At 42.8% G+C, this 23934-nt stretch overlaps 1 protein-coding gene across 2 annotated transcripts; it reads right to left on the bottom strand.

Annotated features, from left to right (window-relative positions):
- Positions 1–3507: 3507 nt before the first annotated feature.
- On the bottom strand, positions 3508–23710 carry LOC144100308 (uncharacterized). 2 transcript variants are annotated; one of them, XM_077633291.1, is made up of 9 exons: positions 23546–23710; positions 17883–18133; positions 16045–16083; positions 15808–15840; positions 14874–14973; positions 12969–13081; positions 10861–10908; positions 9611–9646; positions 3508–4190 (listed from the first exon to the last, which is right to left on the bottom strand). In XM_077633291.1, exons 1-9 carry the CDS (start codon positions 23664–23666, stop codon positions 4044–4046), a joined length of 888 nt encoding a protein of 295 aa, XP_077489417.1. In that variant the 5' UTR covers positions 23667–23710; the 3' UTR covers positions 3508–4043. The 2 variants fall into 2 exon arrangements, with proteins under 2 accessions (XP_077489417.1, XP_077489416.1); XM_077633290.1 differs by having other exon boundaries at positions 3512–4190; positions 17883–18136; positions 23546–23709.
- Positions 23711–23934: the final 224 nt, after the last annotated feature.

A 23934-nucleotide genomic window follows, 5' to 3' on the forward strand; every position in this document is an offset into this window, starting at 1 on the left:
TGGCCGTGTTCGACATTATTCTGGAGCGTTGGCATTACGCGAGACAGAGATGGCGCCATTTCCTTTCCCCCAAAACCAATTTTTATCAATGGCGCGGCGTTTTAAACAGCATGCGCCAATGCAGACGACACGTGTGTCACTGCTTTTGATAGGGCAGCGTGGCAAGCAGAGCATTCACCACAGTGTTTGGTAAGGCAGCGGTACAGTTGGCACCCCAGCTTTCATTCAAACAGGAAGTGTTCTCGGGCTGAACCGCAGTGTTGCCAGAACAAAATACTTTCGACAAAACAGTGTATAGATGGTTTTGTGGATTACAAAGAAACGTGTCTTCTGAAGTTGATACTATAGGTCCAAAGCGCTTTCGGTATAATGGCGCGACATTTGAAAAGGTTTGCGGCAGTACAGACAATGCGTGTCGCGCGAGTTTTCATAAGAAAGCGCAATTTAGGAAGGCATTCCGAGCAGTGTTTGATAGGGTGATCGTGCAGGGGAAGGGCCAGCCTGCCATACTTTTCTTTTTCTTTGCGGTAACTGCTTGGTCGAAAAACTCACCTTTATCGAACACGAAGTGTTCTGGGACTAATGGCAGTGCAACCAAAACAAAAAAAAAACATTCGAGAGTGTAGCGTATAGCGAAGCAAAGATAACAGCAAACCGGCAGGGCTATGGAAAAGCGAACAGCGTGGCGAAGAATGAAAGTAGGGCGATAACAAAGGGAGGGGGAAAACGAAAATTCGGAAGAGGTGATGGCTGTGGAAGAACGACAGGTGGAAGTGAAAGACAGAAACAGAAGCAGGAGTAGGGTACCTCGGCGACAGGCAAGGGGGGTAATGCTCAGTTTGCTCCGGCTGTTAGATATTGCTTGCCCAAACGCGTTTTCAGATATCCAATATGCGTCACACGGCCTTCTCAACTGCCTGCGCAAAAGCGCTTTTCAGTGATTCGCACCTACATTCAGGTAAGCAGATGCTAGTGCCCCAGGTGAAACCAAATTTCTTCGAACACCGAGAGAGGATCATATATGTTTGTACGCAGGAGGCTTTTCTTGCAGCTTGAGGAGCAACTGCCTCATTACTCGCTTCTTTTCATACAAGGTAATCGGTGCGATCGAGAGACAGCCTGCTTTGATTCAATCTGTAAGAAAAACTCGACGCAAAAAAAATAAATATTTTGTGTTTTTGGGTACTGTGACCGTGACATGTCCGGCAGAATTGCAAAATGAAATTAGTTTCATTGCACCTATCCTTTTCTCACTTTTATTATATCAACACAGGGTGCGAAATTGGAGAGGAAACATAGCTCCACTCGAAACGTATGGCTCGATAGAGAATTGAGTTGAGTTCATATATATTGATGGCCATTCTTTACTTTACATTCATAGATCCCTGGGAGTCCTCATTTTCCTCCTGGTGCAGTGGTACAGCGGTTGCGCGATGCGCTACTGCCTTGCGAGGGCAGGTGCTCCCAGTGGTTGCACTTGTGCGACCTAGGTTGCTCTTCCCGCGGGACAAATCATTCATTTAACGGACACCTGCCTAGCTAGGCAGTTTTTTCACTAGCCGAGGAGCAGGTTGTGATGACGCTGCGTTTATTCGTTGTTCTCCTTGACCCCATAGAGCGCTTGGGGCAGGAGATCATGGCGAATGCATACGTATCTTCAAACCGGCAGTTTGGCATAAACAGAGAATTCCATCAATTGTAAATTTGATCTTTACGCCTCAGCAGCTTGTTGCTGACAGGCAGTTAAAAATTTTCAGTGCCTAGATAATATTCGCGATAGAAATATTTGGCTATCTTGACGAAGATCCTGGCTGTTCACACACAATTTTTGGGCAGATTGCGCCGTGTTTTCACATAAAATAAACCCCTAATATTTTTCAAGGTGTATTGCTTACACGCATCCAAAATTTGCTAATATCGACAAAATAGTCCAGTTTGATTGCTCCTATATACCGCTGACAGTTGTGTAACTGCTTAAACTGTGTAATTTTATTAAATATAACAAAGGAATGGTTACCTCTGCTTATGAAAAGGATGCAGCACCTGGAATGGCCACCTAGATAGAAAATCGCACCGGTTTTGAGGGGTTTCCAAATAGCGTACATGAGTGTACTCATGGAGGTTTCGGTTCACATTCAAGGAACTTGCATTGTCAAGATTATTGAATAGCGGTCGACAACAGAGCGCCACATAGCCCGAATCAATCCTTACAGGCCTAATAACAGGAAATAAAATTGCACGCTTTGTATAAATGCCTCTATCCTCCCCAGCAATTGTCGTCACAACGATTCCTAAGAATATTTAACTAGCTTTCTTCTTGAATTATTTTATTTTTACTTCATCGTCCCATTTTATAATATATCGGGATTGCCCATATGCTCATGAAAGCAAATCGATAGGGTTTTTACTCGACATCTAATGGGTAGGTTGTGATGACGCCGCAAGCTCAGTGGCCTAGCTTGTGTACCTACTTCCAGGGTTGCTTTGCGAACTTTTCATAGAGTTTTGACGGAATGTCAATGTGTGGGCAGGCTAAATTATCTCCGGTCGCTTTCCGCAAAGTCCCTGGGTGAAGGTCCTTGCTTTTTTATTACAATTACGCTGTATTTGTGAATTTAAAGCATCCAAATGAGATCTACTGCGCATTGCAGGCAATGATTTCGAGGAGAGGGAGCCAGTACGGTGATTCAGTGCACGCCGTGTAGTCTAGTAGTCTAAGATTGAGACGTTCACAGTCTCCATTGATTTATGTGGCGACTTAACCTGGTTCCACGTTCTTGGATCCTACTCTTCGATGCCGTCTTTCACGCTTTCAAGTAAAGCTTACCCACCAGAGTGCTGCCGCAGCATTCTGGGGCCCATAAAGTTGGCTGTGCTGTTTTTTTTCAACGCACTGAATAATACATTCGAAAAATATTTCACATTCTAAGTATCCTACAGAAAGGTGCTTCATTATCGCGCCAGATCATTAAACAGGTAAGCCACAATCACCGGCTAGCACTGCTTCAAAGTGGCTCCAACCACAAGTTTCACTAAGTTTGTACGGCGAAGCCATCTGTGCATCTAGCATGGGTGGAAAACAGCCTAACAAGACATAAGGAAACAATTATTATTGTTGAAGAAAGTGAAGCCATGTCAATATTCTCTGCAGCGCAGGAGTGTCACCCAAACATATAGAGCTCAGCTAAGAGGATCTTAACACAACTCAAGAGTGGTCGCCCTTCCAAGAATTGTGAAAGCAACCTTTTCCACCATCATACATTTTTTATGGAAGTCGCTGCAGAAACGCACGTCGGTACGCCATGTGTCTGTGTACTGGCAATGTACTTGTGCGCAACAGGAAGCCTTCCCGTTTCTTGTTGCCTAATTTCCGAAATGGAGTACCTCGCAGCTCTATTTTTTTCTTGCATGATTTGTTTCTTTAACACCGCCACTGATGTCAATGAGAAATCAATAAGAAATACTAGGTATTGTATGTTTTATTCTCCTTCTGACATGTCAAACTGCTTTCAGGAAAGGCAAAGGCAAAACAAGTACAAAGTGATATACTGTGCCGTTTATTTTGTGCCGCTTGTGGGGTGCTGAAGCAAATGTACTTTTATCGGTGACAGTTCGTCAACAATGCTGCTAGGATTTTTCTATAAAGAAGCATGTTAGCATCTCGTAAACGGGAAAAACAATATTTATCCCCTCCTTGCATCATTTAGACGGTCAATTGAGAGAAGTGGATATTCGCTAGTGTCATAACTTGCGACATACAGCACGCGGTTTATAAAGGTTTAAGAGTTAAACTTTTCAGCTTTGGACTTTATGTGCAGACTTTACGGCATTTTTTTTTTCATTTCAATATCCCGTACACTGCATGGAATGCCAAACGCGGTTCAGTGTATCGGCAGCAGTCTACGTATCCGGGCCGGACACAATAGAACACTTTCATTTTTCACCAACCTAGACCCCTCTGGACTATGCACTAAGTGCCGACTGTATGCCGGATATTACCGTACTCTAGTTTTATCAGGAATTTTTTCGTGTCAGGTCTTTTGTTAGCACAATGCTCCGGTAATGGCGGTGTGGACCATTTGCCCCAGAAAAATGTCTCCAAATAAAGCTCCCGTCGCCCTCACGACATCGCAGAGAACTCGCTTGATTAGATTTCCCGGATTGGTTGTAAGCAGGTCGGTCAGCAAGCACTGAAATGAGAAAAAATAGCATGACTCAGCACTGCAAATTCAAACCTTTCTTGCCCAGGACATGCACGCTAATTGCTGCATAACCAAGAATGAAACCGTAGTATTAATCATAAAGCCTCAACTATTTACCTGAATGCCATTCATCCATATATTCATTTTAGGATGTGGCATTCTAAAGGCGTGGAAAACTGACTTATTTTTAATGAGGAAGTTTCAGTGGCACTTGAAAGGAAAAATACATGTGCTTTGAATTTGCCTACCCGTTAAATATCATTAACATGCTTTTCACGAAACCTCAGCCTTTTTGAGTGTAAAGCATTGTTGAGCTATGCCCAATATCTTCTTATTTTGGTGGCTTCAGAAAGTTGGCTGTTATAATACGGGAAAGCATAGCAGAATAAAACGCCAGCACTGTTTCATGTCGCATTTTGGCGGAAATCTACTGCTACGAAAAGCTGGTTAGTCATCATATTTTAAATTAGCGGATGTAATTACTTCTATTAACGCAGGATTGATTTCAGTGTTTGCGTACGACGTTAAATATTGCAAAATAGAAACATTCACGTATTAATTCTCTTCGTAAAAAATTTGAATATTTTCCAGATTACAATGTTAAAATATCTCCTAACTTACCTCGAGTGCTTTAAACTGTCTCTCGTTATCTAATCAGATCAAACATTAACGTATAAGTACATGAATTTATACGAGAATATTAGTGAATATATACAAACGTACAGCCAGACATGAATTTTGGCGGGATTTATGCAACATGGCAAATCACTTTGCGTAATGTTTTTGTAATTGTTTACGCGGTCCCAAAGAACATGTGTGGCACTTTGCATGTTTCTTCTGTGGCCGACATCTGGTAACGTGCAGATAACGCGCACAAGAAAAAATTAATGGTCATCACTTGCATTGATGCGGCGGAAATGCGTTATTTTTTCTTCACTCAGCTTATTCGAATCCGGCATCATTTGTCTTTCACTCACTCATCTAATTCAATTCTCATTATGTTTCAATTGAAAGTGAATTACAATTGTGATTCCTTTATGACGTGTCGAATTGTAATCGCTACTTTCGTTAATTCTTGCTCGCGCAGTCTTAGTCCGGCATCGGCCCCCTATATCTTACAAATGAAGATAATTCTCCTAGGCGGCTCTCGCCGCCTGTCAATTTCGGCAGGAGGAGGCTCGATACAGACGCCGCCGCTTCTGCCGAGGACGGACAGTTTTTGCCCTGATGGCTCTCCTAATGTTGCCGCACTAAAAAGTAGGCCTACCCTTCCACACGAATTGTTACAATGAGCAGGAAATTAACGAAATATAATCGCAGGTCAGCGCAAGAGGTCGTCCTACGGGCAGCATATTCAAATAGACCTTTGTCGGCAGATACAATTTCGCCTACTTACGCACTTTGTAGACTAAGTTCATTCAGTGGCTCGATGTTCTGACTCAGTGAGGAGCCTTTCCTCGGGGTCTCCAGAACTTTATATAATTCGCAACATGCTGAGCTAGAAAAACCGCGTGGTGACATAACGGACGAGATCTGTGCGTTGAGTGAGCCAAGGCTGCAGTGAACAACTGTCGGCAGTTCCAACTTTCTCGCTTATCCCATTAGAAACCACCAGCTTAAAGTATAAATCACCAGCTCAAGGTATAGATTTATTGGAAGTGTCTATCCGTATTTATAAAAAAAAAACTGCCGTCAATGCTTTCATTGCCAAAGTAGGATTTTGAGCGATTTCGTAGGTACTCATTCGAAAACAGCGCGAACCGCACGTGGACAATGAAGGAAACGTACAACATGAGCGCAGCGCTTGCGTTTTAAGTTACCTTCATCGTCCGCGTTCTCTTGGCGCTGCTATAGATTGCTTTCCTAAGGAAGTTTCTGTTTGGCTTTTGGCGCGGAGTGATAATGTTCTCAATGATATTAGAGAGCTACTTTGACTGCTCAGGAGCTCTACCATGCATTTTTAGAAACTTCAAACGAATTGGCGCCTCAATGAAATTTTCTAACAGATACTGGGACACAAGGATTGTGGAAGACAAACTCGAGCATTAATTTGTGTTAATAGTACCTGTACATCCGAACACTCTAATATAGTCAGAAAGTAGTTATTCATTTAATCTTACATTGTTTCAGTTTCAGTGTTCCTAACCCCTTAACGTTTCCCAACCGATAATGTCAGCGTCCTGCCTTCGTATTGCATGACAGTCTTCATAGGTGGTCGAGACTACAAAGTTTGTGTTACTTAACTCGTATACTTGCTAGTCACTGCTTATTTCCCGGTCGCCTAAACAACTGCACTGTCAAGCCTGTTTTCTTTCGTTACGGATCTACTTTTCTTCTTTTTTTTTTGAAATCTTTGAATACACCGGCTTTTATTCAGGCGGCTTATTATGACGTTCATTCGACATTCTATTGCAGTTGGATAGCGTGACACTGAAGAAAAATAGACGTATCAGCCTTTGAGTGCTAGATTTAAACATGACATCTTACGTTGGCCACAGCATATACAACCAGCCCCGCGAGTGGTCTGCACACACATCAGACCTGCCTTTCATGTGTCCTTACGCAGATTTAGTAAGACACGCCACACACTCTGCACTACGCGGGCGGTGAGATCCATAGTAGTACGAAGCTCGTAATCGAGCCTAGCCTCTTGCTTATTCGAGCAAAAAAAAAAAAAACAGCGCTCTCTGTTTTCTTGTTGCGAATCAAAAGGGCGCCATTGTCGCTGGCCTTCATGATGCCAATTTGTCTGCCGGTTTAAGGAGTTCTTCGGGTTTTTCAATACATCGCAAATTTTATTTATTGCTTGTGCGTTGTGAAACTGGTCTTGCAGTTGTGATCACAAGCGTTCGTTGTGAATTGGCACGTATTATTCCTTTTCATAATTCCTGCCGACATCACAATAAAAAATTACCATCTTCCCTCTCCTTTTGCTTTCAAGAAATCATTGCTAGGGCTGGGAATCAGCGTACAGGGAACGATGTTTTTTGACTTTCGCTCTGTATTCAGTGTCTGTTCTTTATTCACTGCTGAAAAGCTCTCTCATGGTCAGTACTGGTAATAATCTGGGTATATCCGCTGCGTTTACCTCCCTTTTCAGCTTCTACGGCTAGATAAAATAGCTATTTGAACACCGTGATTTACGTGTACTATTATAACAGATGTTTGTTGAAGAATGGCAATAGAGCATCAGTTACTGTGATGCCTCGATTAGATCGGTTTTTGCCACCCTACTGCCTCTATCAGCCACGTGGCCAACGAGAAGCGAATAAGAAGAGGGTGAAGTGGTACCGTGAAATTAAAAATTGACCACCGGAAAAAAGTCTCAAAAGGCCACGTGATGCTCCCGAAGCGTCGTAGTTAAATTACTCGATAGCTTACTGCCAGAGATACACGTCGGCAAAATAAACTCCTAAATTAAGAATCAGGAGATGTGATTCGCATTTCGCCTACAAGAATGTGCAGGAATTCAGCACTCTATAGTTCTCTCACGAAATAAAGTGGCTTTTGGCTCTTTATCTGAAGTAAATATCGATCACAATGGCACCATAAAAAACTGGAGGGAATACTAGACCTACACCTTAAGGATATGAAGCGACTGTTTTAAATGGGGAATGCCCATGTGTACCGGATTGGTCATTATCCACTTTACAATCGTAGATTGCTGCGAGTCCTCATGCAACTCCTGGCCCAGTGGTGCAGCACTATTGTTCCGGCAGATGGATGTTTCAAACAAATTTTCCGGTGGAGGCGCTTGAGAGACCCCGCTTGCTCAACCTTTCGCGACCAATCCATAAATTACCTGCCACCTGCCACGGAGGGCAGTTCGCTCACAATTAGATGAGAGGGCTGAAACCTGCTCAGTTGGGCAGCTTGTGATGACGTTCGAAGGTGAGGTTACTTAGGTGGCGGGTTGGCCACCCGCTTTTCCGCTCACGACACCGACAACAACGCTGCATTTTCTCTAGAGCAGTTGCCATAACGCCATTCTGTTAAGATGCTTCTGCGACCGTTCATAAAACATAACCGGCAAAAAAAGCCCTTTCTCAGACAAGGCACTACACTTCGTCTCTGCGTTACATCAAGCCATATTTGGCAAATACAACCGATGCTCTCCTGTAAATTAGCTTGCTTCCCTCTAATACTGAAGTCCTTGACTTCATTCTATTCGCTTCCTTCATGGTTCTAGCCCCCGAAGATGGAACACATCCTACTCGAGCTTCGAACTGTTGGCCTATATGCTGCGCCTGGTTCTTTGCTAGTCCTCCAGGGAGGCATGTTACCTAATTGGACGACCCCACTAAGGCGGTGCACCCAGGAAAGAGCCAGAAATAAAAACAATTCCTTTTCTTCATCAGATAGTCACTTGATCGAAGTGAACTCTACATAGGAATATTCTTTTGAAGAATTTCTTGGCTAACATTCCTTTGGCTTTAAGTGCTCATCAGTTAGACTTCGCTAAAGCATCTGCCGGCCTTTCTTCTTACCATGTACACCGGCCGGAGCAAAAACCAGTGGCTCAATCTTCGAGTAACCGACTAGAATGAATTTCTTTTCAGCTGCCCTGAGTTGGGAATGCAACGCGGCAGTTTTTTCTATCGCTGCTGCTGCGCTTAGGCTCTTCGTAACAGCTAAATATTATTTTGAGTAAAACCTATTTCACGGGAGGATATTACGCTTACATGTCGCGGGCACTGCTTAGATTAAAAAGTGTTTAAAAATGTTGGCTGCGTGGGGCTGCTAAATTAATGCAATCTTTTCAAACTTGCTTTATTATTGCTGTGAGCACAGAAAAGGTTGGCATCTTGAAACCTTCTGAACTATCGCAAACAGTCAAGATACATTACATTTTGCCCTGGTTATGTTTTAGGCGAATGTATTATTCGTTGGACAAGGGTTTAGAATCACAATATTTTGTTTATTGAATTCCTAATGGCTCATATTAGCATTCTATAATAGAGAGGGGACTCATTAAAGAAAACTTAATATATAACGCACAATACAAGGGGCTGAAAACATGAATCAGCAAAGTAGAAAGGCAAGTGGAGATTAATACGAGAAACGGAATATTCTAATGGCTCATATTACCATTAGATAGGGGGGATTCATGAAAGAAAACTTTACAAATATACAAAGCAAAATAAAAAGGTCTGTAAACAGGAATAAGCAAGCTAAAAAGGCTGGTGGAAATTAATACGAGAAAGAGGAAAATGGCTAGGAACCGGTACTTGATTAGCAGAATTAACAAACAAACAACAAACAAAAATAACAGACTAGGAGTCCAAAGCAAGGGCTTGAAAGCTGCTCCTTAAGAACACAACTATACGTTCTTGATCCCTAAGCTAGTCAGGGGAATAAACGACGCCAGTTATGACACATCTTTTTCGGATCAAGGAATAACCACTTACTGCGACTGCCTTGGCCAGAGACTCGATGATTGATGTCTGCGAATTAAAACAGTCGTAATTAGAAAGTGATTGTCGCGCTTCTGTCTGCTTAAGGCACGAACAATAATAAGACTTCCCAAGCGGATTTAAACTTCTATATTCTCGAACCTCGCACAGTACGGTTCAGTGTGTTAATATTTTCGGAGCCTAGTATAAAGCACTTTCAGTGATGTTACTCTCTTCATGTACTATTAAGCTGATCTGGAATAAATCTATTACGTTTTCGTTGTCCATTTACTTATCGTGGTCCCAATAACTATGTCCGTTGATTTTTCTTTAATTTTTGTTTTAGGGACAGATAAAATGAAGAAACTTATCTGCCTTTTTAAATATAGGAGTCATAACAAGATTCCTTGTCCGATTATCAGGAGTAAAAAATCAGGATTCATTCGTGAAGATATAATAAACATTGCCTGCATTATTTTTGCGTAGATAATGTGAATTTTTTCTACCGGTGAATGATTTTGCTTTACAGCACCAATTTGTTTTTAATACACATTTCCTTAAGCAACGGATGTTTAATGTCAGTGCTACATTATTACGAACTGCTGTTCGCCATTGTACACCGCTGCAGTAAGACAAATTCAAGACCGGCATTAAAAATTTTCTTCTGTGAAGCCGCCAATCCCTCGTGTAAAACCCCTCTCCAGGTGGCATTTGAGAACTCAATAAATAATTTAAATCTGAGCTAGCACGCTCAATTTGTTCTTGAGCTTTCAACGGTGCACTTGTAGTCCAAAACTTAAAATAGCACGACCTTCAAGCTTCGTTTCTCAAATTGTCCATGCAGTTAATTGTAACTTACAAATTTTGTGAACTTAGAAATTTATTTTACCTCCTCAAACATTTTCTTTCCCTCGCTAACTTTTGCAGATAATCAATTGCACGCGAATAACACTCCACTTCTTCTGTGAGTGCGATTGAGAGCAATCTCCGAGGCAGCTTTTTAAACAGTTAAAAATCTTTTCCTTCCGAAAGGTGTTTGCAGGTGACAAAAGTTTGCGTTCCACCCGTGCTCCGGAGCATTTATGTCACTCCACAAGTTGTAAATTCCTCTAAGCGGAGAGCAACCCTTCCCCAGATATTAAAGGACCACTGGTCTTTAAGATTTCTGCGAACGCTCCACTATACTGTTCAAAAGGAAGACGCATGGCGCTAGGACGTTTCACTGAAACCGTACATTGACAGTTAGTGACTGCGTGCGCACTTACGTTGACGGTATCTCCATCATTACAGAACAGCAAAGTGTCGTCTATGCACTGTAAAGAAACGGTGAAAAGGAGTTAGTTTCAAGAACACGTTTTGTGCAATCACTGAAGAAATATATTCGGAATTGGTTAATGCTTTTTGGGAGTTTAACGTCCCAAGCAGACTATGGCTATGAGGGACGCCATAGTGAAGGGCTCCAGAAATTTTGACCGCCTGAGGTTCTTTAACGTGCACTGCCATCGCACTGCACACAGGCCTCTAGAGTTTCGCCTCCACCAAACTTCGACCGCCACGGCCGGGATGGAACCCGCATATTTCGGGCCAGCAGCCGAGCGCGATAATCACTGAGCCACCACGGCAGTGATATTAACAATTGGATGTGACATTTTTCAAACTACACCCCGAAAATAAACTCGAAGTTATCTTACACGCTTTCCAACGGGCCGTACTCTAGACTGCTACCACAACGAGGCGTCAGTGGTGCCAGCACATCTTGTCCACGTCACATATCCGTGCTGGTTTCTAGTAAACAACAGCACGGAACACGGGGCGGAATAGTGCCAAATATTGAGATCCCAGTTCCTATCCTTGGTGGGCACGACAGCATCTGGAGCCCTTTAAATTAAATTCAAGTCATAAAAAAACCTTGCAGAGGGAACCGTCGGCAGGACGGTATTCAGCGCCAAACGTGAGCTGAAAATTCAGGCAAGTATGCACATCGTGCACTCGAGCAATTGCGTCCTTCGGACCCTTCTGTGCTGCTTCGGAGTGTATGCATGAACGATCGTTTATTAAAAATAAAATTACCACACCCACAACGCATTCTTGCGTAGCCTGCGTATCAGTAGACCGAAAAGGATCGGCTTAAATGTTTCAATGCGGTTCAGGACTTGAAACTGAGAAAATTATTTTTGTGCATTTAGAGCAGCGAAAGGATACAACGAGTATTAGGAATATATGCTTTGTTCAGAATATTTTTGTCACATGAATAGGACAAGTGAAGTCTCTTTTATACTTCTAGCCTTGGGTCGACGCGCAAGAAAATCTCAAAAATGAAATAACATGTGGAAGTTCCAATCGCCTGGAAAATGTGTTTAAATTTTATTTTTTCTCTTCAGCAGTTGTGCTTCCGGTTTCGGTTTTAAATCCGAGCTGTAAATAGCGTAAAGCCCGTGGTTGACATCAAGCACACACGCAAAAACCTTTATATAAGTGTTAATTATTCCTTACCAACAACAACATTCTACTTCCTATATAAAAGCGTTGTAAAAGTCGCAGCCAGCTAAAGTAACCAAAATGCCTCTCTTTGTTCGTTTTGCATAGCATTGCAGTTGATTGTCTCACGTCTCCAAAATTTCAGGTGTGACGTCATATCTGCGATACAGAACGTGAAACTCAAACTGAATATACCTGAGGAAAGAGACTTATTTGTTTTCGTTTACAAAACATATGCGAATTCCACGTGGTTATTCTTCTTTTACACCCCTTATGTGCCTTGCTAGAGAAAAAAAGAAACAAGAAACACAAACTCTTGTTCTCCTACTGATCATAGGGCATTCTGCTTGTGTTTTTCTAATCTGTACAGCGCAATGCTCCTAGCCTTCAGAGCTCCTAAGAGGTGGAGCATCTCAATGACGGAGCATAACGCATGACCTCCCATTCGGAAGGATATAATCTGCGTGGATGCTTTAGAAAAACATCAGCGAGGAATGTGGCTAATCTAAAGGCGCTGTGTGCCACTCTGTCTAAAGTTGGAATATATTACCGCGATTATCACGCTGTTTCTTTCTGACATTTTTCTTAAGCTGCCTTCAGGGTAACAGTGTCATTATTTCAAACAATCATAACTCAGCCGTTAGGTTTATCCGCATTCACATTTGGCCGGTCAACATTATGCGCAATCAAAAGAGTTTGTGTAATTCGATGACTGCACCATTCGAAGGACATTTTCAGTCTTGTGCGAGATTAAGTTACTTATATTCAGCTGTTAACTTTTCTGGCCCATCAAAGACCACGTATAAGTAAGCAGGCGCAACCAAAACCGCTGAACAAAAAATAAAGCTGCTTTCATATGCAAAAAAAAGCGAGAACTTAATGGGCGGCAATTTACCTTCCCAAGACTGTTTGGAAAACCAATCTTGATTGGTCCTCGGCAAGCGTTGTCTGTAATATTGAACGATGTCCCTCCCTTGTCAGAAAACAAGTCGGTCAGGATACTCCCCACTGCAAAGAGAAAGGCATTCCTGATAACAGAGAGAAAGACAAGGACTACAAAGAAATGCTGATCTGTCTGCTTCCGTGGTCGTTGACATTTTTTTCTAAATGTATAGCGCGTAACATGCCTACCTAACTTCGAGAACGTTCGCATCCGAACACATACCACATTTAAATATACATTTATCTTTTACGAATTATGTTAACAATGCAATAATAAGTTTCTACCTTTGTGCTGCTGCAAGATTCCCGAACTCTAACTTTCCTGTTCCCGTAAAAAGAGAATACCATTTCCGCGTACCAAACTGCCACGAATAAATAAAAAATAAAGTTGGATTTGGTTGAAATAACCGTTGCTGGTGATTTGCGTTTGCGGCCCTCCGAGCAATTGACAGAAACGACTCAGCACCACAGACATCTTTTGTGAAGAACCGCTTGCATGGACGCAAGGATGCTGGCTTCTTCTGTGCCTTATCTCTCCTAATGTTGAGGCACAGTGCGGTAGCTACATGGTTGATCGCGGCAGCTGATAATGCTAACCATACAATAAGCAACATGTTCTTTGTTTTAACCGCATTCCGCGCTACGGCAGTGAAAGCATAATGCTAGCCACGAAATTTACAACACTCGCGGCTTTTTTAATAGCACCTTCTGATCCCCGACGACGGCTCTTCGATCATTTCGTGTTTTACTTGCCTCCGGGGGCTAAAGAAGTCGCGCTATAATCGCAAGACCTTCGGGCGGAATTATCCTCCTCATATCAGGAAGCTGTGATGTTCGATGCACAGTGTTCTTTGGGACTGCAAAATAGCATTTTTCTGGGCTAGTTGGTACGATTCCACCTGTGGTCCAGCGTGAACTGCATATATATTCAGCCGTTTCGCCTTTTTTTCATTAAAAGCTCTTCGTCAGAACTGTGTTAAGTGTTCTAAATTGTCTCTCGACGTCTTTGGGTCCCAAAGTTCACCATGGCCTACATATGGTGCCAGCCATTTCTACATTGTGCACAAGCTTTACCATACCTTGTTCCCTGCTGCTCTCAGAGAAAATGCTTGAGAAAATTGGTCTTTCGCTAGAACTTTGCAGACCACGTACGGTAAACATGGCGTTCCAGCCCTTTCGCCAGTAAAATATTTGTAGCAGTGTGGTGAAAAACATTTTTCCTGCTTTTGCCTTGACTGCTTGCGTTTTCTATAAAGTAGTAGAAAATTTTGGCTTTGGAGCTGAGTTAACGACTTTATGTTCCTAGTAATGGCTATCTTTTCAAACTGAGCTGTTAGATAACCTTTAGAAAATTGGAGTCCTATGTGTCGCAAAATATGTATCAAGAGGCGGTTAGAGAATAAGCCTGGCTGGAAATCTTTAGCCCGAAGCGGCGTCGTGGAGATGAAGACCAACCCATCGTGTCGTCGTCTCCGTCCACCTCCTCGTCATGCCATAGCAACTACTGGTCGTCGCCTTCTCATGACCATATTACATATAAATATATTTGGGGATGTTTTTTCGTCCTAAAACTCAAAACAACAGCGGGGGTGACAAAATGCTTTTGTGTACAAATTTTAAGAATATCCGGATGGGTGGAAAGGCCAATAACCCACTTCATAAGATTCTATGCTCATCTCTGCGAAATATTTACTATTAAAACTGGAACTAGGCCGCACTAAAAATATTCCCGGTACGGCGGCCGAATATGCCAGTGCGTTGTGTTAGCCTCGCGATGAGGAATACTTAAGTAATTTCGACAGCTGTCAGAAAAAATAAGTCCTTCTTCGTTAGATATACGAAAGGCGATGATACTCACCAGAAGGAAGAAGTTTGTTGACGATGGCAATAAGAATGTCTTTAATTGTCAGCAGTGCGCTCACTCCACTGAGATTCTGGACGACTCCGATTACAGTGCACTGAAGAAAAACAAAAGTTTTTATCGAGTGCTCTCCTTCTCCATATTTGTACTAGTGGCCGTTTATGTTCAGTTCGCTCTACACACTGGGTGCAAGTTCCGTGGAAGTATCCGCAACTACACGCAAAGGAAGTTATACACTACCGGCAATGAAACATTTCGCAAATTTCCATCTCAAGACTCATTACTCACGAAGTTTCCCCTGCCGATCAGCGAATGGTTCACGGAGTTTCAGTTGTGTATCACGAAATGTGGCAGTAATGGGTACATATCCGAAAGAATAAACCATTCAACTTTAAGGCGCACTACCGGAATGGAGCAAGTAGGTATTGAAGCATACGGAATGAACTGCAGAACTTCACTAGACCGCGCTTGGTTTAAATTACTCAAAAGGACGTCAATTGCTCTTTTAGTACACTACATAAAGCCAGCCACGAGTATCACCTAGCGAATTATACTTGCGCTAACTATTGTATATCCTGAAATTCTAGCATTCTAAATGCTCTCTAGAATGTCCATGTTCTTCCTTAGAATGCGCGTTTAGTAAACAAACCTTTCTTGCGAGGATGCTGCATCATGAACACCGGAAAACGAAAGCCCACGGTACGCTTGTAACATCCCTTGGCCCACAATATCTTAAGGCCGCTCCTAGTGACATCGATATGACATGTCGTAACTAAGAACCCCGTATTTAGATCTGTGATGACCGCTGACTCGTGAACTGACGCAGTTCATGGGCCCTTTCAAGGCTATGAGATGGCTGCAGTCATATTTGGACAACAAAGGCGTCGTCATTACTTCAAAGACATGAGACTTTTGTTTTGGCAGCGCTTACGTTCACAAGAGATAACAGGCCAGGGGTCGCCGTCTGAAAAACAAATGATTGAGCACATAAGTAAAGAAGGGAAGCCAAGAAGTGTTTAGGATGTAGCTAATGTAATGTTATGTACCTGAATGAATGAAGGTACATTATGGTCTTTTGCAGTCGAACTATTACGGCAACATGCTAACAACAATAGAAAAAAATGAACGTTTCCACTGAAAAACATGTTAATGCCAAACTTTTACGTACGTTTTTATCCACGCACAAGTTGAGGTCATTGCCAAGGCACTGCAAATGAAGGAAACCGATCATTGAATTAGACTACTCCTGAATGGGGCTATTTTCCAATAACTCATTACATATATTCAAGGCAACTGCAATTTCTAACAGGAATTTTTTTCTGAAACACTTGTTTTCAATTATACTATGAATACACTGTAACAATCAGTACGTCCGCTTATCTTCCCTTACCAGGATTACATTTTTGTTTGCTATTAACATCTTTACTTTCGCCTAAGACGTTTCCCGTTATCATTTAATATTAACTGCTAGATGCGATTAAGAGAAATATTTTAAAATATTTTAATACGCATGTGATTAATGTTCACATAAATCACCTTAAAATAATCCGCAGTTGCCCCACAATTCGAAATTTATATCCAAGAATACTGGGCTTGCAGCAGAGCGCGAATTTTCGGCGACTTACGTGAATGATAATGAACAGCGGTTTTCCGTAACGTATGCCATAATGATGTGGTTTTTGATCATCCTGAATCACTTGCTGCCATTGTTTCTCTTTTTTCAAGGATTGCCGTCGAGACCGGTATTACTGCATTCTTAAGTTTGCAGCTTTCGTCTATGTATTTCTTGCGGTGTTTCTCAAACTCCCAGTTCTTTCGACATCTCCGCCAAGCTTTTTTGAGGTATTAGACCCCCCTGCTCTTCGACGTGATTTATAACAACATCCATAATATAATTTAGCAAAAACAAACAATAGCGTTAAAAAAGAAAGCATACATTTATAGGGATGCACAAAATACGCGGGGATTCGCTGCTGCCTTTGAGAAAACAATTTAAAAACGATTCATTGTGCTAATTGCACAAAAAACCGATGCCGCAGAGCTCTTGTGCAATTCTTCGCCAAATACAACATACAAGAGTTGTGCGTGACCTGTTGCTTTCTGATTTCACAGAGATATCGTAAGCGAGCGTACAAAACGTCTGCATTTGGACGCACATCAGTACTTTCAGTATGTTTATTTTTTTGAGGGAACAAAAAATAGTAGTTTTGTATCCTGTTTGTGGTGCTAGGTTTCCGTAGAGCAGTAGATGAACTGTCATGGTTACTTAAAAGGACTAAGGGCATCAGACTAAGACAAAGAAATATAAAGAGGACGGTCGAGCACACTCTTTGTTCTATTTCTTTCTCCCAGACCCTTGGCACTAGTCTTTTTCGGTAATCATGAGCCACCCACTAGCCCATCTTCCAGTCTTGATCTCCTGATTTTGTGGTATGAGCATATAGGTTCGGGGCATCCCTAATAATTTTTTAGACGACCGCTGCGTTGCATAAATGGTTTTTTCAGAGTGCCAAGAATCAGCTTGACGGAAGCAAAAAAGGAGCATTAAAGAAAATTTGGATTGCAGAAGGGCAAAGTGTATACATTCAGCTTTCGTTTGCTTTATTTAGCGCGAGATGGTTTGACCCTAGGTTGGCTTTCTTTTCGTGGAAAAATAGCAGCCTAGAAACCCATATCACAACTCTGGATGTGATGTTCTGTTTTATTATAGCAGCCAGTCTGCCCTAGGGATAATTAGCTCGCTGAGCTATTGAGTAAAGCTAGTAGTATATGGAATACCAAGGAACCAGTGACATAACTGTGCAGACGCGCCGCCGCTTGCTAAGTCGTGTTAACCCGTTTTCTTCTTAAGCTGCTACGTACTGCAGGAGGGAGGGTAAATTGTCCGAAGATTACCTGCTCCCGAAAACATTTCACATCGTAGAGCACTGTAAACATCTTGGCAAGGTGTACCACTCTGAGGCACTCAGCGGGATTTACACAGCGAGCATTTTTTTTATTTCTTACTTTGCCGATGCCTAAGATGTCAGGGAATGTCGCCTCTATGCAGTCACCCTGCGATGACGAGTTGGTTGCCTGAGGGTCTGTGGTTGCCCTAGCATCTGTTGAGGTCTCCTCCGAAGCCCTCGTTGTCGCCGCATGCGATACCGTATCCTCTGAGTTTGTAGCATCGGAGGTTGAAGTATCGGACGTCGACTCCGTAGCCTCATCAGTTGCAGCCGTGGCTGCGGTTGTTACACTCTCAGCTGGAGTGGTCACTGCTGTAGAACAGCGCAAAGTCATGTTTTTAGAAAGGCAGACTATAAAACCAAAAAGCGGAATACTGAAGAAAGTTGAAATATTTCCTCGAGGATTTAGTTTCATCAACCGAAAAAAATTTGAGACGTCGCTACTTGACGTTCACGTACCTTATACATGGTCCAAAAATAAGTCCTAACAAAAAGCAGTTAAAACTACTTACTACAAGCACGTAGTTCTGATGAATCACGAGTGAATTCAACATAAGTATTATTAAGAAATTCGCTTCATGCACAGCACTACATCACTGTGCATTTTTCTATTTATTTATCCACATTACCCCCAAAGGCCCTCTTTTCAAGATACTACATGAGCTGAAGAGAGAGTATAAAATACCCCCCCCCCCCCCCCATAACAAGCTTATCACTAATAAAACACTGAAAAAATAGAGAGCGTAACGCTCAGAATGCAGCCAAAGCAGCCAACATTCATCTCGGCATTGCGGAGGAATTGTAAAATGACAAAACCAATGCCTTGTCTCAAGTAAAGATATACGATGATGATAAGGTAAATGCGAACCAAAGAGTAATGTATGATAACTGAATTCTAAGGTTAAGTGTTGAATCCTAACTACAAGCGCATCTGCAGACAGGCAAAAGATGGATCGCGCCTCTAGAGTTATTCATGATATTAGTTTCGGTATGAGACCGCTGCCTTGCTTCCTTTACACGAGCGGCGCCAAGAACCAACGCAATCTGGGGCTTGTAAATTGCAGCCCGCGGGCTGCTGACGAAGCAGTGTGTGATCTCTGGTACGGGCATCTGCTCGCAGTCTTCGCAACAAGCCTGGAACTGTTGCACAGTAGTTCGACCTACGTTCACCTTCGTGGCCATTGCCTTTGACGCCTGCAGCAAGAAACCGGGTGTAGGCGAGCAAACTTCGATGTATTGAACGATCAGCTTCAGTGAGTGCCATGTTTTGAATTCACGAGTGAATTTTTTTTTCGTCAGTTGTCAGTAGAGTGAGTGTTACACAGTGACACAGTAAATGTGACACTGGTTGACAGTGTATCACGTGGTCCAGGTGAATGGTATAAATTGTGCTGGTTTTTATCACGCAATAAAGAGTTGGTAGTCGGCGCCCATCCTGTGTTTGGTGTTTCTTCTTCTCGTCATCGTTCCGTTGCTCTTTGTCAATGTGTTTCGTAGAAAGTATGAGCCAACTAGCCCACATCAGAATCCTCTTAAATAAATCGAAAGATGTTGAAACAAAAATTCAGGAATCGCGAACGAGCAGCTGACATTTGGAGGAGTACCGTTTTTCATGAACGCTCTCGCTCCCTGCTTGGCCATAGAGAGTGTTGAAGTTTAGCCCGCAGAACTTACGACGGAGTTACCCCGTCTATAATAATAATAATAATTGGTTTTTGGGAGGGGGAAAGGAAATGGCGCAGTATCTGTCTCATATATCGTTGGACACCTGAACCGCGCCGTAAGGGAAGGGATAAAGGAGGGAGTGAAAGAAGAAAGGAAGAAGAGGTGCCGTAGTGGAGGGCTCCGGAATAATTTCGACCACCTGCGGATCTTTAACGTGCACTGACATCGCACAGCACACGGGCGCCTTAGCGTTTTTCCTCCATAAAAACGCAGCCGCCGCGGTCGGATTCGAACCCGGGAACTCCGGATCAGTAGTCGAGCGCCCTAACCACTGAGCCACCGCGGCGGGTCTGCAAAATGAATACTCGTCTGCAAAATGAATACTCGAGAGACAGCGCCTAGTTAAGTTACCGAAATGAACAAAAATGTTATCTTTACAAAGTTTTTTTTTGCGGCTGTACGCATCCTGAAACTGAAATTCGGCCCCTCATACGGTTCGCATAGGGTTACTATTATCGCAGCGCTCACCGCTGTATAAAAATCCATGTTTGTGTAGTTAGACGATCTGATAGGCTTAAGTAATGCAGTCAGGGCTTGCCGCCGAATTTCCGCCTGTGTTCAGATTTCTATACAGGGTTGTGGTCTGCCATTGCGCAAGTAGTCGCGTATGCCAGGCACGCTTATGCGGTTATTCCTAGCCCGGTCTGAGTGGACCTCTTCACCATGCATTTGAAGCAATTTCTGTACAAATATTTATTACAAAACGTGACAGAGTTTGTCGTCCTGTGAATTCAGCGTGTTCTTTACACTTTCCTTGTCTTCGCTCTATTTTTGAGTCTTTTGCAGTGCGTCGAAATGTTCATTGCGCCACTTTCATTCATGTTGTGGTGTGCAAACCCTATTGCTTTCATGTTAATATCATGTCTTTTTTTTCTTTCAGGTTGTGACTCATACACGCATCCGGCGTTCGTGAACAATTACAGTGACGATACAATGTTATGACCATATTTCCTAAGTCTGCATCCGGCGGTAGATATGTTAAAGAACTTCGCCCCCTCCCCCTCTCCCCCCCCCACCAAAAAAAAAAAATGCGGAACTCCCGTTTTCTAAAACTTTATAAGCAACGGCTGCTAAGCTAGACGTTGTGCTTCGTTGGCGCCCGAGATTAAGCTTAGAAAGTGTGTTTCTCCTGTCGACATATATTTTACAAAAGGCGCTAAATATACGCGCAAAATTGTTCGCGACACTCTCCTCTGTTCACCAACGACATGCACTGTCCATTCAACTCGGAGTAGGCGGGTGCAGCGGCCCTATCATCATCAGCAGTTCTGCGCCACCTCGGCTCGTGGCATGCGCTCATGCTGGCTGCGTGGGGCCACGTGTGGAGTCGAATAAATACATTTGATACCTGGTTCCCAACCTGTTCGCTTCGTTCGCGTCGCGCTCCGTTTAATTTGTGGGTGATTAAGTCACTGTCTCTCTACCGCGGGAAATTGGTGAAAGAAAAAATATAGCAACCGCTACTATTTTGTCGCACCCCGTGACAAACCTTTTATGTCCAGATTATATTGGCGTTCCGTACAATATTGCAGCTTTCTTTATACCGACACAAACAGGCACCTGATCTGTGCTTAATCATCTGTACGTTCCTTCACGCTGCGGAATGAGAGCCCAGAGCGGGATGGCAACCGGGGAGTGCAACGCGCATTGCCGGTATTTGAGAGTATCATTATTCTCCTCGCTTCTTCTCGCAAAATGACCGATATGTATTGCAAGAGATTATTCAGAGCGCTGCTTATTTCTTGAAATATAGTTTTGCCAGGCTGAGCAGCGATAACATGGAAGGTATATCTAGGAAGAATTAAGTAATGTTGAAAAATATGTTGAGGTACAATTACGAATTTTGCGGCATAATACCAGTGCTGGCGGACACGAGAAAACCGGTGAGTCATCGTAATCAGTAGGCTGTTAATTAGCTCACAAAAATTTAAATTATACTGATTAGAAATAGGAGCACCATTGCAGTTCGAGATTTGTGGTCGGGGCCTGCAGTAGCCATCCAGTTTCTAGCATTTAGAAAAGGGAAATGTCGCTATTGATGTGACTAAGCAAATATTGTCCATCTCTTGACACCTATTAGATCGCCTCACTACAGGACGCACGCGTCACGTGACTTTTCGCGAGGGTGCTCGCAACTCCCCACTGCGCCACCCGAAGCGATAAGATACACGTGGCTTGTGCACCAAGTAGCCAGGCGACTTGATAATCATGCTCGGAATAGTGCAGGCGGGATAATTCCGAATTGCGGGACAAACTGCAAAATTTTCTTAGCTAGTGTTCCTACTGTAATCGCATTTTCGAAATTATAAAAACGCTTATGGCTAGTTTAACAGCCAGCTAAATATCTCCTAATTCCAGCATGGTACGCAATTCTGATAGTGAAAGTGATTCTGAAGAACTAGCCAAATAGCGTTCTGGTTACATGGAATAATTGGCTTACTGATGTCCGCAAACAATGTTGATAGCATCGGCAAAAGGAATAGTTGTGCCTGAAAGCGTCTGTTCAAAGAAATTCTTTAAAATCATCCTTTAAACACATAGCATGAAAAACAGTCCCATCCGATTACATTGCGTGGTATGAATGAAATCACGAAAAGGGTTATGTGGCGTGTTTGACTTTCAAGGGGCGATCTCGGCGTAGCAAATTGCGTCGACGTTTCTGAGAGAAACCTTGATCTGTCCTTGAGATATGAGAAACTTAGTGCAGAAGCTAAAGACGCACAAGTTTGCGATGGCAAGTCATTGCCGGTAACTGGCCACGTGCTTTGAATGGTGTTAAAGGAATGAAGCATTCCCCGAGGTTATGCGAAACATAAATGTTATTTATATGGTACGTATCCGTCTAATAATCCGCGATTGCAGATAGGTGCTGTATTTTAGAACGAACTAAATTGGCGAAGTTGCAAGTTTGCGTAAGTTCCAAGTGGAACTGTTACCCACAAACGAGGTATAATTGTTTCCCTCCAATGAGCGGCGCCCTGGTAGCGTAAGCAACAGACTCTGGAAATATGAGCACGGCACAAGGCTGGCGCGCATATTATTGTACCACACAGCCGCCCAATTTATGTACTGCGCAGCAGTTGGTGCGCCCTGGTTAATGCAGTTTTCCTAATTCTTCTGCTTCAAAAGAGATATCTGCTCCTGATTTCAACGTAATACTTATGAAGTGGTTAAAAAAAAAAAGGTTCGTAAAATAGAAACGCACCAAAACATCGAGGTTGCCCTAGGCAGATGTTCGCGAGAGCATTATTAACAACAAAGCAGAGACCGCCGATATAATGAAACTACCGTGCGACTCAGCAGCCTGCTGCTTAGACTAAACTTGGGAATTTCACTCTAAAAATGCGGCGCTCGCAGTCTTTTCTCAGTATGAACGGTCAACGTTATAATATTCTGAAGAGCTCGTTTCTGCTCACTTAATGACAGTTTCAAACCTCGAATCTGCCAAATTTTAAATATTTTTTATGCAGACAAGGCATCACTAACATTAAAGCCTTGTGCAAAGTCTGCAATTTCGTTTCAAGTATGAAAGGCTCATTTGGGAAAGGTCGTTTTCAAAAGAATTTACAAGTGATTGGTTCCTTGCAAAGGCTACTTGCAGTAACTGACTCAGTCTATGCTAGCCTCAGCATCAAAGTCACGGAAGATATGAAAATACCAGTGGAAGAAGTAGGAGATAATTAGTTTGGAACTATGCGGATGAATTTAACTATAGTGTGCTTTGACTTGCAGTCTTCAGGCCGCAGACTAGGGGAATTTTTGTTTGCCTCAACGTGAGCACGGGCACCATAGCCGGAATTAAGAGTTCTAGACCTTAGCAAGGGAACATCAAAAAATTTTAGGCACCGTGTTTAGAGCACATTTAGAAAATGTGACCATAAAATGGGCCACATATACCATAATCGCAGCTTCAATGTTCGCGAACTGAAATATCTACAATGTGTATTAGACATCAAGACAAATAAAAATTGCTCAATAAAGCAAATTGATACATACCATCGCTAGCCCTCACAGTGCTAGGAGCCATCAAAATTGCCAGGGCGAGGCTTAAGGGCAAAAATCTTATTCCATGGTTAAACCTTCCCATTGCGACCAACTGCTGAAGCGGATAACTCATAACACAGAACAAACTCTGAACTTAAATGGGAGCCAGACTAAAGTTGTACAAAAGGAAAATACGTCGGTATAAAACAACTGTCACTTTTCTCCCTGCGATTTGTTACCATTGCTTGAATGACGACCTTTGCGTTACACAGGTGGTGCGTCTCTGGGAAACCACGCTGACGCTCGATGGCAAAGAGAGACAGATGTGAGAGGGATTACACTCGATGTCAGCAATAAAGGAAAAGCGCGCTATAAATAAAGCTATCGCATTTTGTAGGAAA

Source organism: Amblyomma americanum, chromosome 8, assembly GCF_052857255.1.
Source record: "Amblyomma americanum isolate KBUSLIRL-KWMA chromosome 8, ASM5285725v1, whole genome shotgun sequence".
Taxonomy (NCBI): domain Eukaryota; kingdom Metazoa; phylum Arthropoda; class Arachnida; order Ixodida; family Ixodidae; genus Amblyomma; species Amblyomma americanum.

What these genes read in the sequence shown, in the direction of transcription:
- LOC144100308 (XM_077633290.1), bottom strand. Translation starts at nt 23,666, where the DNA reads ATGAGTTATCCGCTTCAGCAGTTGGTCGCAATGGGAAGGTTTAACCAT. An exon ending in ATGATGGAGATACCGTCAAC is followed by an intron (nt 9,647 to 10,860) that starts GTAAGTGCGCAC and finishes TTTAATTCGCAG; the next exon opens with ACATCAATCATCGAGTCTCT. An exon ending in CTCTGGCCAAGGCAGTCGCA is followed by an intron (nt 4,191 to 9,610) that starts GTAAGTGGTTAT and finishes TTCTCATTTCAG; the next exon opens with TGCTTGCTGACCGACCTGCT.